The following is a 15,989-nucleotide window of genomic DNA, read 5'->3' as shown; positions in this document are numbered from 1 at the left end:
AAATGCCTCAACACAAGATGAGTAAGATAAAGTTTTACATGAAACTAGTTTGATACAGAATATAAATCCACTAATGGGGTCCAAAAGAACTACTAAGAAACTACCAAAAGTCGTTAGTAAGACCTCAAGTATCAACAGACATGATAGCTCAAATAAAGGTTGCTTAAGGGGCTTCCCTGGTGGTCCAGTGGTAAAGAATCTGCCTTCCAATGCAGGGGACACAGGTTCTATCTTTGGTCAGGGAACTAAGATCCCACATGCTGCAGGGCAAACTAAGCCCGCAGGCCACAACTAAAGAGCCTACATGCTGCAAACTACAGAGCCCACACAGCACAACTAGAGGGAGGCCCACGCACCACAACTAGAGAGAAACCCACGCGCCACAACGAAGACCTGACGCAGCCAAAAAAATAAAGAAAATAAATAAATAAAAGGTTGGTTAAGAGTTTTATAAGGTCACCATATATACACGTGCACAAACACAATAATAATAATAATAAAAGGGGTTGGGAGGAACCTTTGAGAGATGATAGATGTCTATGGTCTTGGTGATAGTTTCATGGATGTGTATTTATTCCTCAAATCATCCAGTCATACACATTTAGTATGTACAGCTTTTCATATGTCAATCATACCTTAATAAAGTGGTTTTTAAAAAGCAGTTTTACAAAGAATCATGAATGAATGAATTACTGGATGAGATCAAAGGTACTAAGCCCACTTCTGGGCAGCAGATTTTTCAGACTAAAGTATGCTCAAAAAAGGGTTATAAAAATGATCTATACCAAATTTCTTCAAATCTAAAACAAAAGATTGTTGTACATTCCTCTAAGGAAGAAAAGGTAAAATCACTGTCAAACCATCACATTTTTTATCACTCAGATCTACGTTAAACTTTTTGAAAGGACTTATTCTTACTTATTAGACTTAGGTTTTATCCCCTATCACTCCTATGTATACATAAAAAGGAAAATAGGCAAATAAAATAATTAATCTAATCCTTAAACTTTACACTCAGACCCCTTATTGTATCCAAGTTGCTAATGTCCTTTATATTTCCACACAATACCATCCATCCCCTGTTGCGTACCAAGAATCCTACTAATAATGCAGCATTTCTTAAAAGCAAAACGAAACAAGCCATAAAATAACTGAAAACCACTGCTACTGGTTCTTAACTTTCTCCTTACCTATTTAAAACTGGCTTACCTTTCTTCCCTCCCTATCAACTTTACTGAGTAATGGAGCAGATCTACTTCTGATTTCTGCTTTGGGAATGTGGCTAAACACATGTGATTCATCGCTTTTCCTACTCTCTCACATAATCATTTTATTCCTAGCTGATAAAAGAGTGTTGTGCCATTATTTCTAGGATTTTCTTGCAAACCACTGACATTCAGTCTTCTGATGTTGGCACTTTTACTGTTCAGTCATGCACAACTAGGTGATAACTGCTGCCTGGAGAATGAAGATCATAGGACATCATGGATGATAGAATGCATTCCAATTTCAGATGTGTTAAATGTTGAAATATGCTAATTGAAAACTATATAAGGAACATTTGCAAATTGTGGGGATGGAGAACAAGAATAGACGACTTAAGGAGGACATAAATCAATGTAATTTTAACAAAAGTAGATGAGGTAAGATGATTATTTTCTGTAATTTCTGAAAAAAGAACTAGAGTTAAGTGAAGGAATTACAGACGCCATTAGAATTCACAGAAAAGAACTTGACCAAATTTGGGTTGTTTAATACAAAATGGCCCTTCCTATAGAGATTTGTTAAGACCATTCTGTAAATAGTCTGACACGACCACTTACAGAATCTTACAGAACAGATTTCTGAATGATGTACAAGGATGATTAGATAATTCCAAAGGTGTATTTAAATTCCTTAACTTGTTCTAGTACCTCTGCAGAATATGACAACTATAATCTCTCTGGAGCAAACATTAAGTAACTGCTGAAAAATATTTAGCTTGCTGTTATTCACCTATTTTAACATCTTATAATGAAAAAGTGGTGCAGTAAGAGACATATATGGAAGCTTCTTCAATTGTATGCATAATGCTTTATTTCATAAATTAAGTGATGTTATTAAGATAGATAAAGAGGTCTGCATTTCTTATTAAAAAAAAAATGAACTCAGTACCAACTCAGGATTGCACTAAGAAGAAATCTATAAGTTCCAAAATTATATTTAAACTTCCCAAGTCACATTTGCTAAAGGCATCAAGGAAAGAGGAAGTTCACCAGAAATAAACATATGAGATAATGGAATGAAAAAGAAAGGGACTATGTACACTTGACCAAAAACGAGAAGAGAAGTATACAAACTAGTAAAACAAATAGTAAGCAATTTAGTATTCACTACCTATTACTTTATTTGAATTTTACAACTGTACTACAAAGCAGGTAAGACCATTATCCGCATTTTACAAATTAAAAAATCAAGGCTTAGGAGGGTTAACAACTTGCTCATAGTGATTCAGGAAATAAATGATAAAATTAGAACAATTCAGTAATTTCTGCCTCTAAAAAAACACATTTTACCCACCCTGAAATACTGTTTCAAGCTTGTATTCAGGGACAGTCTAATTATCAATAAGAACAGATGAATTCTGGCCAACTACTTAGTATTAAGCCCTGTACTAATTGCTGTGCATCAATTATCAGTTAATTCTTTTAATAACCCTATGAGACAGGTACCATTTATTATCCCCACTTTATAAAGAGAAAATGGAGCACAAGAAAGTAAAGTAACATGACCATGGTAACATAGCTAGCTTAAGTTCATTACAACATTGTCCTAGCCCAAACTAAGGTCCTACTATGGATCAAGGCTCCAACTGTTTGCATCAATAGAAATGAAATCATTTCAGACAGGAATATAAATTCTGTACAAATGTCTTAAGCAATACATCAAATTCACTTATAAAAGTCAATTTTGGAGTGGAAAAGTAATTTATCTGATAAATTTTTCACTCTTTTTCCTTAGAAATATCTGATCTGCAACATAAAGTAAAATTATAATATGTCTTGCTTCTGGCCAAAACTAATAATTAATATTTTAAAAGAAAAATTTAAGAACAAATGTATCTGAATGTTGAGTTTAAGATGAAGAGTGGCATAAAGAATATATCAACAATTAACAACTGGAGAGTTATCTACATAGTATAAAATATGACCTATGCAAGTAGTTATTAATACTGATAGTCATATTAGCATAGTCTATTAATAAGACTTATTTTCCTACAAAATTACTATTTTTTTTTTTAAACATAAGACCTCTCTAGAGCAGTAAGCAAATGCTACCTATCAAAGACTTAGACTGCCTTTGCAAAACTGGGAAAAACCTAACAAAGACAAATGTATATTCTAAATGAGCTAAAGCCAGGACATTACTTTTAACCTTAAGGTTAGTTGCTTTGGGGCACTGCAGGAGTTATTAAGATATTCATTGCTTTGGAGCCTTAGTATTACTCCGCACTTTCATCACAGATGACACCATTCCCGAAACTATTTTCTTACTGACACACTTATTGTACTAATAAAAAACTGATGACACAAATGGCAGTTCTGGACAATCAACCAAAAGTAAACATTTTTACAAACTATAAACTGGAAGTATATATTTACAAAACAAGGGATTAAAAAATCATTGCCCTTAACATACAAAACTCTGTTACCATCAATAAGAAAAGACATTCTAATGGAAATATAAACATGGCCACTAACAGAACTCAATACAGATAACATAATTGGATGTTCAACTTCATTAGTAAATGAAGAAAGTGCACATTAAAATGAAAACGTTCTGCTCATCAGATGAATGACAAAGAGCAGCGGTATGCAATGTTAAAAGGGTGTGAAGAAAAGGGTACTCTTATGCTACTGTTGGGAATAGAATTAGTATTATTTCTCTGAAGGTCAATTTAGTAGTTCTTATCAAATCAAAAATGCAAACATAATCTCTTGATCCTGAAGTTTCACTCTACAAAATCCCATTTGTATAGCTGCAAAGACTGTACAAGGATAGTCTCTACCAGATTACTAATAGTGGTGACAAGTTAGAGATAAATCAATAACCCCCAATGACAGTTCACTTACGGTCCATTCACACTACAAACTCTCTTATACAGGTCTATTTTTAATATAATGGAAAATGTCTAAGATGCAGCACTAAATAAAAAAAGCAAAACGCTGTAACAAATGATGTAGCAGCACAATACATACTGAAAGTATCTGAAAGGCAAAAACAAAACAAAACAAACCCCAAAAACAAAAACCTGGGTATAAGGAAAACAAATGCACATATATAATTATCAAGAGAGCAATTATCAAGAGAGCTAATATACTTTTCAGATTCAAAAAAGCTAGTCAACCATTGGGTTGTGAATTAATTCAGTACATTCAAACTCAAAATGTAAACATTTATACAATGTATAAGCTCAACTGAACAAAACTGAAAGAGAAAAAAATGACTAAATCCAAACACTAAGATAGACAGAAAAATCCCCTCACTACTCTAAAGGAAAATAACCACAGACATAGAACAGATTCACAACCAATTTCAAAACTTCGAGGAAATGATTTCCTCCCAAACTACTTCATCAAAATTCACCCAGAAGAAACACGTCACACTTGAATATTCCAATTACCATAGACGCAATTGAAAGATACCTAACCAGATGATTTTATAGTAGAACCTTATGCAACCTTTAAAGAACAGAGGATTACAATATTACTTCAGATCATAGAAAGAGATGAAAAGCTCTTTATCAGTTACAAAACTCAACAGAAAAGGTATCAAAAAAAGAAAAGCAGGCAATGTTACTTATAAATATAAATGTTACGAATTTAAATAAAAGCCAAGAGAATCCTCAGTATATACACTCTGACAAAGTAGAATTTATTGTAGAAGTGCAAGGGTAGTTCAATATTGGGATATCTATAAAAGAAAGTATTTCTATTAACAAATTGAAAAAAGAAAACACCACATGATCACACTAATAGACTTGGTACGATCAAATTACATACTGAATATCATGACAATTCATAAGTCTTCAAAAAATAAAAACAAAAAATCCTCAAATAATACAATAATAAAGAGAAAAACATTTAAATGATAGTTTAGCAAAGACCAATAAAAATTATTCTAAAGCCACTTCCATTAAAATCATGACCAAAACATAAGTCTGCAATCACTATAATTCGACAAATACACTATGGCAATAAAATTAATGACTGGTATTAAGATTGGGAATGAGATAAATTCTCTTGTCTTTACTGCTAAAGACTCAAATAAAAAAAACCCCAACAACTAATTATCCAGTGCCTCTGGTAATCTAGCTGGCTATAAGATAAATAAACAAAAATTTTTGAATGACAATAACTAACTTGTAATAAAAATGGGAAAAATATTCTATTTACAATATAACAAGTTTTTACAAGGTAAAAAGAAATAAAAATAACTATAATAACTATCTGTCCCACCTAAATAGAAAGAGGGGTTGTATATTGATAAAGAGTTAACAGATAAAGAAATTATCCTCAACATATATGCATTTATTTGCAACTGAGCCTTGAAATACAGAGCAAAAACAGAAAAATATGGGAGAAAAAGATGACCCACTCTTCAAGTTAAAGATTTTAATATACCCCTCTCCTTAGATGAAAGGTATGCCAAGATACAGAAAAACAAAATAACTTTAAATTATCAGCACAAAAAACTCCTAAAATTGGGGCTTCCCTGGTGGCACAGTGGTTGAGAATCTGCCTGCCAACGCAGGGGACACGGGTTCGAGCCCTGGTCTGGGAAGATCCCACATGCCGCAGAGCGACTAGGCCCGTGACCCACAATTGCTGAGCCTGCGCGTCTGGAGCCTGTGCTCCGCAACAAGAGAGGCCGCGATAGTGAGAGGCCCGCGCACCGCGATGAAGAGTGGCCCCCACTTGCTGCAACTAGAGAAAGCCCTCGCACAGAAACGAAGACCCAACACAGCCATAAATAAATAAATAAATAAAATTAAAAAAAAAAAATCCTAAAATTGGTCTTGACATAGAACATAAAGGAAGCTTTAATAAACTGCAAAGAATCAACATCTTATATATAGACTGTGCTTTCTGATCATAATGCAAAAAGGTATACCTTATAAAAAAATAAGTCTCTCAAAGGCATGATCAATGAAAGAAACAATTGATAGGATGGACTTAATTAAAATTAAAAACCTCTGCTCTGCCAAATGCAGTTGAAAGAACACAAAAAGCCACAAACAGAAATTATTTGCAAAAGACACATCTGTTAAAGTACTGTTAACCAAAATATATAAAAACTCTTTAAACTTATCATTAAGAAAAATGAGTAGGGACTTCCCTGGTGGTGCAGTGCATAAGGGTCCGCCTGTCCCTGGTCTGGGAGGATCCCACATGCCAGAGAGCAACTAGGCCCATGCACCACAACTGCTGAGCCTGCGCTCTAGACCCCGTGAGCCACAACTACTGAAGCCTGTGTGCCTTGAGGCGGTGCTCCGCAACAGGAGAAGCCACTGCAAGGAGAGGTCCGCACACTGCAATGAAGAGTAGCGAGTAGCCCCCGCTAGACACAACTAGAGAAAGCCTGCGCGCAGCAACAAATACCCAACGTTGCCAAAAATAAATAAAATTAAATCTGTAAAAAGAGTAAAAAATCTGGGCACCTCAACAAAAAAAGACATAGATACAAGTAAGCATATGAAAAGATGCTCAACATCATACACTATTACAGAGTTGCAAATTAAAATGAGATGCACCACATACCTATTAAAACGCAAAAAAATCTACAACAGCGACAATACCAAATGTTAGTGAGGATGTGAAGCGACAGGAACTCTCATTCATTGCTGGTGGGAAGTCAAAATGGTACAGCCACTTTGGAAGACAGTTTGGTAGTTTCTTACAAAAGTAAATATACTATTACTATATGATCAAGCAATCGTGCTCCTTTATGTTTACCCAAATGCGTTGAAAACTTAAGTCCACACAAAAACCTGTATGTTTTTAACAGCTTTAGTCATAATTGCTAAAACCTAAAAGCAACCAAAATGTCTTTTAGTAGCTGAATGGATAAACAAACTGTGGCATGTCCAGACAACAAAATATTATTCACCTCTATTATAATTATTTTGTTATTCAGTGCTAAAAAGAAATGAGCTATCAAAGAAAAGAAATGGAGGAAAATTAAGTGAATGAAGCCAATCTGAAAGGGTCACATACTGTATGATTCTAACTATATGACATCAGGAAAAGGTAAAACTATGGAGACAGTAAAAAGACCAGTGGCTGCAGGGGTTGTGGGTGGAGATGCGGAGAGGGATGAAGAGACAGAGCACAGAGGACTTTTAGTGCAGTGAAACTATTCTGTATGACACTATCATGAGGGATACACGTCACTAAACATTTGTCAAACTCATAGAATGCATAACACCAAGAGTGAACACTAATGCAAACTGGACTTTGGGTGATAATGATGTGTCAATGTATGTTCATCAACTGTAGTAAATGTACCACTCTGGGGAGAGATGTTGATAGAAGGGAATGCTGTATGTATGTGGGATAGGGGGTATTGGGAACTCTCTACTTTGCACTCAATCTAAAATTTCTCTAAAAAAAAAAAAAAAAAATTCAATTCGGGAAAAAAAAAAAATCTGACATCTGGAAACCAAAAAAACCAACCACTTAATACCTAATAAAAAAAGAAATCAAATGAGGAAAAAGAAAACAAGATATTGAGAGCTGAATGACAACAAAAATTCTTTATGTCAAAACTTAAGGGACTTCCCTGGGGGCGCCATGGTTAAGAATCTGCCTGCTGGGACTTCCCTGGTGGAGCAGTGGTTAAGAATCCGCCTAGCAATGCAGGGGACACAGGTTCGATCCCTGGTCCAAGAAGATCCCACATGCCACAGAGCAACTAAGCCCGTGTGCCACAACTACTAAGCCTGTGTGCCACAACTACTGAAGCCCGTGCACCTAGAGCCTGTGCTCCTCAGCAAGAGAAGCCACCGCAATGAGAAGCCCACGCACCGCAACGAAGAGGAGCCCCTGCTCGCCGCAACTAGAGAAAGCCTGCACGCAGCAACAAAGACCCAACAGAGCCATACATACATAAATAAGTTTATTAAAATAAAAAAAAAAAAACTTAAGCAGCACAGTTAAGGATGTCTGAAAACCAGTGAGCTAAGGACTCAAGATGCTAGAAAAAGAGCAAGAGAGTAAGTAATCAAGAAAGACAGAGAAAGACAAATACTGTATGATATCACTTACGTGTGGAATCTAAAAAATACAACTAGTGAATATAACAAAGAAGAAGAAGACTCACAGATACAGAGAACAAACTGGTGGTTACCAACGGGGAGAGGGAAAGGGTGCAGGTCAATACAGGTGTAGGGGATTAAGAGGTACAAACTGTTTCGTATAAAATATACTACAAAGATATATTGTACAATATGGGGAATATAGCCAATATTTTACAAAAACTATAAATGGAGTATAAATTTTAAAAATTGTAAATCACTATATTGCACACCTGTAACTTATATATTATTATACAGCAACTATACTTTAATTAAAAACAAAAAGTGTTAGGTCCGGTCAGTTTTTAGTTGTGTTCTATCAAGCATTAAGAAATAAGTTATTTATTAAGTTGTTCTAAGGACCAGAAAAGAGAGATTATTCTCCAGAAACAAGCAACCTAGAAAAGATACTAGCAAACTAAATTCAGAAGAAATTAAACACACGTGTATGCACATATACATACCGCTAAATACACATAATGAATAACTAGGGTTCATGTTAGTGATGTAAAGATGGCAATGTCAGAAAACTTATCCACGTACTTTCACATTAACAGAGTAGAAAAGAAATATCATATGATCATCTTAGTTGACATGGAAAAAAACATTGAAGAATTTAAAAAATAAGTACATATTGAATACTATTAGCAAACCGGGAATAGAAGAAAGCTTCAACTTAACACAGATTGCATACCAAAAAACTATAGTAAACATCATATTTAATGGAGAGATTTTAAACTTATTCCCTTTAGGAGAGGAAAGAAGACAAGATGTCAGTTTACCACTGCTACCACTCACCACAGCACTAGAGGTTCTGCCTGAAACAATAATAGTAGACACAAATATGAGGACCAGAAGAGAAGGAGCCAAAACTGTCATTTGAGGGTAGTAGTATTACACAGAAAACTCACTAAGCAACAAGAGTTCAGCAAGCCTGCTGGATAAGCACATAGAAAAATGATAACATAAAGCACAACAAATTCAAAATGGCTCCAAATCTTATACAGTATCTGTAATCTAACAGAATGAAGAATGCACAAGCCTTTAATGGAGAACATTTAAAACTCTATCATAAAACAGACTTAAAAGAAGACCGAACTACAGCAGTTGGCCCTCCATATCAGCGGATTCAACCAACCACAGATTGAAAATATTTTAAAAATTCCAGAAATCTCCAAAAAGCAAAACTTGAATTTGCTGTAATCTGGCAACTTTACACATTTACATGGTATTATTGCACTTAGCTTTACTGTGTTTCGCAGATTATTGCCTTTTAAAAAAACTGAATGTTTGTGGAAACACTCTGTGGAGCAAGTCTATTAGCGCCACTTTTCCAACAGCATTTGCTCATTTTGTGCCTCTGTGCTACGTTTTGGTTACCGTTACAATATTTCAAACTTCTTCATTATCATATTTGTTATAGTGATCTGTAATCAGTAATCTTTAGATTATGACTCGCTAAAGGCTCAGATGGTTGGTAGCATTTTCTCACAATAAAGTATTTTTAAATTAAGGTATATACGTTGCTTTTTTAGACATAATGCTATTGCACACTTAATAGACTACAGTGTAGTGTAAACATAACTTTAATATGCACTGGGAAACCAAAAAATTCGTGACTGACATTCACTTTATTGCAGTGGTGTGGAACTGAGCCAATAACTGAGGTAGGCCTGTAGTAAGCACCTCAACCTGCAGAGCACTGGCAGCAGGTGCTATGCAGAAAAAGCTATTTCTGTTTAGAAAGCCTGTCAGAATGACTGATTAGAGAGATCCAAACAGTCAATTTCTTCTAATAAATGTCAAGGCAACTAATACCTGAATTTTTGACTCCAGAAGGCAAAAAGAATGGCGAGGACAGCAGAGGAAACCTAGGGAAGTGGCTCTCTTGGATCTGCTTGACCACAGATTAAATACACAGGAATTTCTCTTGCCAGGTACATATTCATAGCCTGAATTACACAGAATGTTCATTAGAGTTCTGGTTAGAACCATGTTTTGCTATCCTTAAACCACCACTCATTGTAAGGGAGTCTAAAAGGAAGTTAAAGTAATTCTGAACTAGTTCCTCATGTTCAGGAATAGAAAGCAAGTGGGACTACATCAAACTGAAAAGCTTCCACACAGTAAACAGAGTGAAAATATAACCTCTGAAATGGAAGAAAATATTTGCAAACCATATATCTGATAAGGGGTTAATATCCACAATATATAAGAAACTCCTACAAATCAACAGCAAAATACCACAAATAATCCAATTAAAGAATGGGCAAAAAAGACATACAAATGGCCAACAGGTATATAAAAAGATACTCAACATCACTGATCATCAGAGAAACGTAAATCAAAACCATAATGAGACTTCACCTCACACTTGTCAGGATGGCCATTATCAAAAAACCAAGAAATAACAAATGTTGGCAAGGATGTGTAGAAATTGGAACCCTCCTACACTGTTGGTGGGAATGTAAATTGTATAGCCACTATGGAAAACAGTATGTAAGTTCCTATAAAAAGTTCATTGAAGCATCATTTTTAATAGCTAAGATATGGAAATAACCTAAGTGTACATGGATGAATGAATAGATAAAGAAGATATATATAAAATGCACATACACACAAGGAAAACTATTCAGCCATAAAAAAAGAATGAATGAAATCTTGCCATTTGCAACAGCACGGATGGACCTTGAAGGCATTATGCTAAGTGAAATAAGCCAGAGAGAGAAAGACAAGTATTGTATGATCTCACTTACATGTAGATTCTCAAAAACGAAACAAAAAAACCAAGTTCATAGAAACAGAGAACAGACTGATGATTGCCATAGGGGAGGATGGTTTGGGGGTGTGGGAGAAATGGGTGAAGAGGGTCAAAATCTACAAACTTTTAGCTATAAAATAAGTAGGTCATGAGGGATAAAATGTACAGCATGGTGACTATAGTTGGTGATACTGTATTACATCTTTGAAGAGTAAAGTCCTCCTCACACACATGCACACAAAATTTTGTTACTATGTGTGGTGATGGGTTAACTACTTATTTTTGGTAAGCATTTTGTAATGTATACAAATACTGAACCACTGCATTATACACCTGATACTAATAATAATACTGTATGCCAATTATAAAATAAGGATGAAGATCAAGAAAAAAAGAAAAAACACACAAAAAAAAGCTACACAAAAAAATTTCATAAGCTTTTCCCAATATATACGTGTCTTAGGACATATATCGAAGTAAGCACCTACTGGGGAGGGTGGACTGGAGTAAAGGGAAAAAGAATAAAGGGAAGAATAAAGGAAAAAAAATGAGGGAACCGCCATGGATCAATAATAATGACCAAAGCCTGAAAAGCACAAGTAACTGAAATTTGTGTACCTAAAACCAAAAAAGAATAAAACAACAGCAAGTTTTCAAATAAATACACAATATTTTTGGATGGGAAAGTTTACTTGAAAAGTATAAATATGTCAGTTCTCTTAAAATGGAAAGAAATAAATTAATCCCAGATAAAAACACAATTTTTGCCTTTTGAGCATGTCTGTGTGTGTATTTAAAGACTGCTTTTGGTGGGGGACAGGGAAATTCATATGCTAATATCTGAAAATAGCAAAGAACATAATGAAAAGAGAAACCATGAAAGACTTGTCTTATTAAATATTAAATCTACTCTAATCAGAAAAAGGTGTAATATTGAATTAGAAATAGAGTGGAAAAGAAAACCCAGAAATGGATGTCAGAATATGTGAGAATTTAATATATGACAAAAAAGATATTTCAATTAAGTGAGAAAAAAAAATAGTTTGACAGACAACTGACACAACCAAAATATTAATCATGGTGGTTCCCTCCTGGTAGAAAAACTTAGGGTAATTTACTTTCTTCTTTTTAACTTAAGTCTGCTTCATTTTCCTCCCAGTGAGCCCATATTATTTAACTAAGCAGGAAAAACATGAAGCTATTATTAGTCAAAAACAAAAAAAAGACACTCATAATGGAATACCAAATGGATATTTTATAACCATTCAATTTTAAAGCAAAAGATAAAAGTTTAAAATATTTAAATACAGGTCACAATTAAAAGTCTTTCACCCCAAATTTAAAATACTAACATACTTAAAAATTAATTCACAGATTTCTGCATTTTCTCAACCATATGAGAATAACAGCTACCTCTCAGGACTACTGTTTTGATGAAATGAGATTACACACATAAACTCTTCACTGAGCTTTAAGGAATTAAAAAAAAAAAACACAAAACCTTGGTGATTCCCATATCTCTGATTAAGTCCCACAAAAATTAGATTTTAAAATAAATCATTCAAACAAATTTTCAACCTTTGGCATAGAAAATAAAGGAAAAGGGTTCAACTTAGTAGATAATCTTCAAAACAGAAATAAGCATCAACGTAGTAGGCTAAAGAAGTATAATGAAATAAATATATTCTAAAGGTACTTACTGCACCGGATGTTGTACCTAAAAAAAAATTTTTTGGAACAGTATTACAATGTGATAAATCATGCTCTCCTTGAGTTAACAGTGTTAAAATATATATTCATACTATTTTTTCCTCCTCATCCCATCACACTAAATATCCTAAGACTGTCCCATATCACCTATGTATTTGCTCTCTTTCCCCCAAGAAAAACATCGATAGTGCAAAGCACTTTCAGAATTAAGTTGGCACTTTGAACTTTCAATCTGCAAACTCACTTGCGAGCTGTCTGAGAAGTATTCACACCCTTGCCTTTTGTTTCTCCTTTTCTTGCTAAATAGGTGTTTATCTTAACTAATTTCTGTTTCTCTGCTATACTGCTGAAGTACAGTAATGTGTCAGAACTCTGATTCTATGCTTTAGATTTCTAACAAGTTTAATTATCTAGGTTCCAAACATGTGCTGTACAATACAGAATCCTTTAGCCACCACATATCCCTGTTTAAACTAACATCTAAATTAATTAAGATTAAACAAAATTTTAAAATTCAGTTCCTCCTTTGCACTAGCCACATTTCAATCATTACAATAATTACATGTGGCTGTGTTTACAGTATACAACATTACAGATTACAGAACATTTCTACACTTACAGAAAGTTCTATTAGATGGTACTGTCCTAAACTACTATCAAAGCCATCTTAAGACATAAGGGGAAATCCCTATTAGTCACAAAGTTCATATGAATAATCTTTAACTTAGGAAACTAGTAGCTTAAAACTATATGTAAAAAAAAACAAGAGACTGTAAAAAGGAAACAAAACTAAGTACATATATACTGAGAGCAATCAAAAAAAAAGCTAGTATGGAACATCAATAATAGAGTCAAAGCATTTAAAAGTAACTAAAAAAACTTTAAGGTAATTTTCCAGGATTATTTAGGGTAATAGTAATCACCTCTAAATATCTAAATAGGCTAAAATACTATTCTAAGGTATTGATATATCAGAACAACATTACAGCTTAAATACTGAAATCTGTGAAACATCTTAAAAAGATCAATTATGGCCCATATAAACCTCCAGGAAAGCACATAGTGCATTTTAAACATATTTCGACCCATAATGTTCAAAAGAAAAAATGTTTTGGCATAATCATGGGACAAAGTTCACCATCTGGAATACTAAATTACATGGAACATTACATACTCTTGTATAACTGAAGCATTATTATATGTTAAAGTTACACTAGTCATAATAAACACTTATTGGTAACCAGCTGAAAAAAAAATATTATCACAGGGCTTACAAACTGCAATGACTATAAGGACCAAGCAGGTACCAGAAAAATGACTGAAGTAGTCCAGAAGGCTGAGAGCACACGCTCGATACCTGAAGTATGTATGGAGTTGCTATCCATTCCACAATGTTTGCTGAGTACAAATATGGACTCAACCAGAATTTTCCATTCAAATATTCTTTTAGTATCTACTGTGTTGAGAAAGACCATTGTAAATAATAAAAGTTCAGATCATCCAACTTTTCAAGATAAATTCAATTTTTGTATAGAATGATAAATTCAATCTTTATGTAAGCCTGCAGACTTTAAATGTTAGCAACTAATTATAAAATTTAAAAACATCACATGGGCCAAAGTATATCTGAAGACCAAATCTGGTCTCAGAACTCCTAATCTAAAATTATGATAATTTCTTATGGATTTCCATTTTCCATTGCTTAAAAAAAAATAAAAAACCAGGAGCTGATTATAGTGCCCAAGAGACACTGTTTTATTCCTCACTATAATACGGTTGCTACTGTCCAAATTAAGTCTAATATATATCACTATAAATGGTATACATACCTGCTGCTACATCCATATTATTTACTCCTGGCTGTAAAAATAAAAATGAAATTAGTAACATTCACCTTGCTTAAACCGTATTTTATATACGATTCTCTTAAAGCATAGTCAATCAGTCCCCTCTATGTATCAATTCTCTAGCTGCTGACTCAAAGATTCTTGGTTAAGTTTTAGTGATCTCAGTTCCCTGAGCTTGTTATAAATTGTAAAAAAAATAAAAAATAAAAATAAAAATTGCAGTAATCTGGGCCTACTGAAGCACTTTAATCTTAAGTGCTCTATTTATATAATTATCAGTTATATAAAGATCCACAACCCTTTACCCACAATTCTAAGATCCAAAAACCTCTGAAAAACAAGCTGTTTTTTTGTTTTTTTTTAAGTTTGGCACCAAAACTCATCAGTGGCAAAACCTATCCTGAATGACATGAACTGTTTACAGTCTTATTTATCCCACATGAGAATGAGTATCTTTAAGTTCTGCTTTAGAAATATTGTGTTAGAAATTAAAGTGCACGGCCCAAGATCCCGTGGGAAATTTTTACATAATTATTATATACTATATGCAATGTATATATGCAATGTATTACTTTATAATATAAAAAAAATTTTGAAATGTATCTGGCCCTAGGAGTTTTGGATACGACACTGCAAACCTACCCCAGTGGAGTATGCCACATCTGTTCATTATAACTAACTAATAAATAAGTCATGCTAATTTCAATATCATAATGATTTCTATATTGCTATACCACCCAATAAGGGTGATAAGAGTAATCAAAGATTTTCTAAGTAATGTGCCACAGCTGAAGTCTCATGAAATGTGGATTTCAAATGAAATCTTCTGATTTCTAAATTTAGGATCTAGTATTAAATCACATTCTATCAATTTTTTTTTAAATTTTATTTATTTATCTATTTATTTATTTTTGGCTGAGTTGGGTCTTTTGTTGCTGCACGCTGGCTTTCTCTAGTTGCGGCGAGCAGGGCCTACTCTTCGTTGTGTCGCACGGGCTTCTCATTGCGGTGGCTTCTCCTGCCGTGGAGCACGGGCTCTAGGCGCGTGGGCCTCAGCAGCCGTGGCACGTGGGCTCAGTAGTTGTGGCTCACGGGCTCTACAGCCCAGGCTCAGTAGTTGTGGCGCACGGGCCCAGCTGCTCCGCGGCATGTGGGATCTTCCCAGAGCAGGGCTCGAACCCGTGTCCCCTGCATTAGCAGGCAGATTCTTAACCACTGCGCCACCAGGGAAGCCCTCTATCAATTTTTAATTAGTATACGGTAAAGCAAATGTCTGCTCTTTAAGATTAGAATGCTACAAGAGCAATAAAATGCTTCTGGCTAACAAATTATGCTT

General features: G+C 34.3%; 1 protein-coding gene across 8 annotated transcripts in view; it reads right to left on the bottom strand.

The window, feature by feature from the left end:
* The window catches only part of PRPF40A (pre-mRNA processing factor 40 homolog A), a 54,058-nt gene that overhangs the window by 23,042 nt on the left and 15,027 nt on the right, over nucleotides 1-15,989 (bottom strand). For all 8 annotated transcript variants that reach the window (XM_068545102.1, XM_068545103.1, XM_068545104.1 and 5 more), the window contains exons 4-5: nucleotides 14,636-14,666; nucleotides 12,797-12,813 (exon numbers count right to left, since the gene is read on the bottom strand). In XM_068545102.1, the coding sequence (XP_068401203.1) occupies nucleotides 12,797-12,813; nucleotides 14,636-14,666 (48 nt within the window). The remainder of the gene's footprint in view (nucleotides 1-12,796; nucleotides 12,814-14,635; nucleotides 14,667-15,989) is intronic.

The sequence above is a fragment of the Eschrichtius robustus genome, chromosome 5 (genome assembly GCF_028021215.1).
Source record: "Eschrichtius robustus isolate mEscRob2 chromosome 5, mEscRob2.pri, whole genome shotgun sequence".
Lineage (NCBI taxonomy): Eukaryota > Metazoa > Chordata > Mammalia > Artiodactyla > Eschrichtiidae > Eschrichtius > Eschrichtius robustus.
This window is presented reverse-complemented; position numbering and strand designations above follow the sequence as displayed.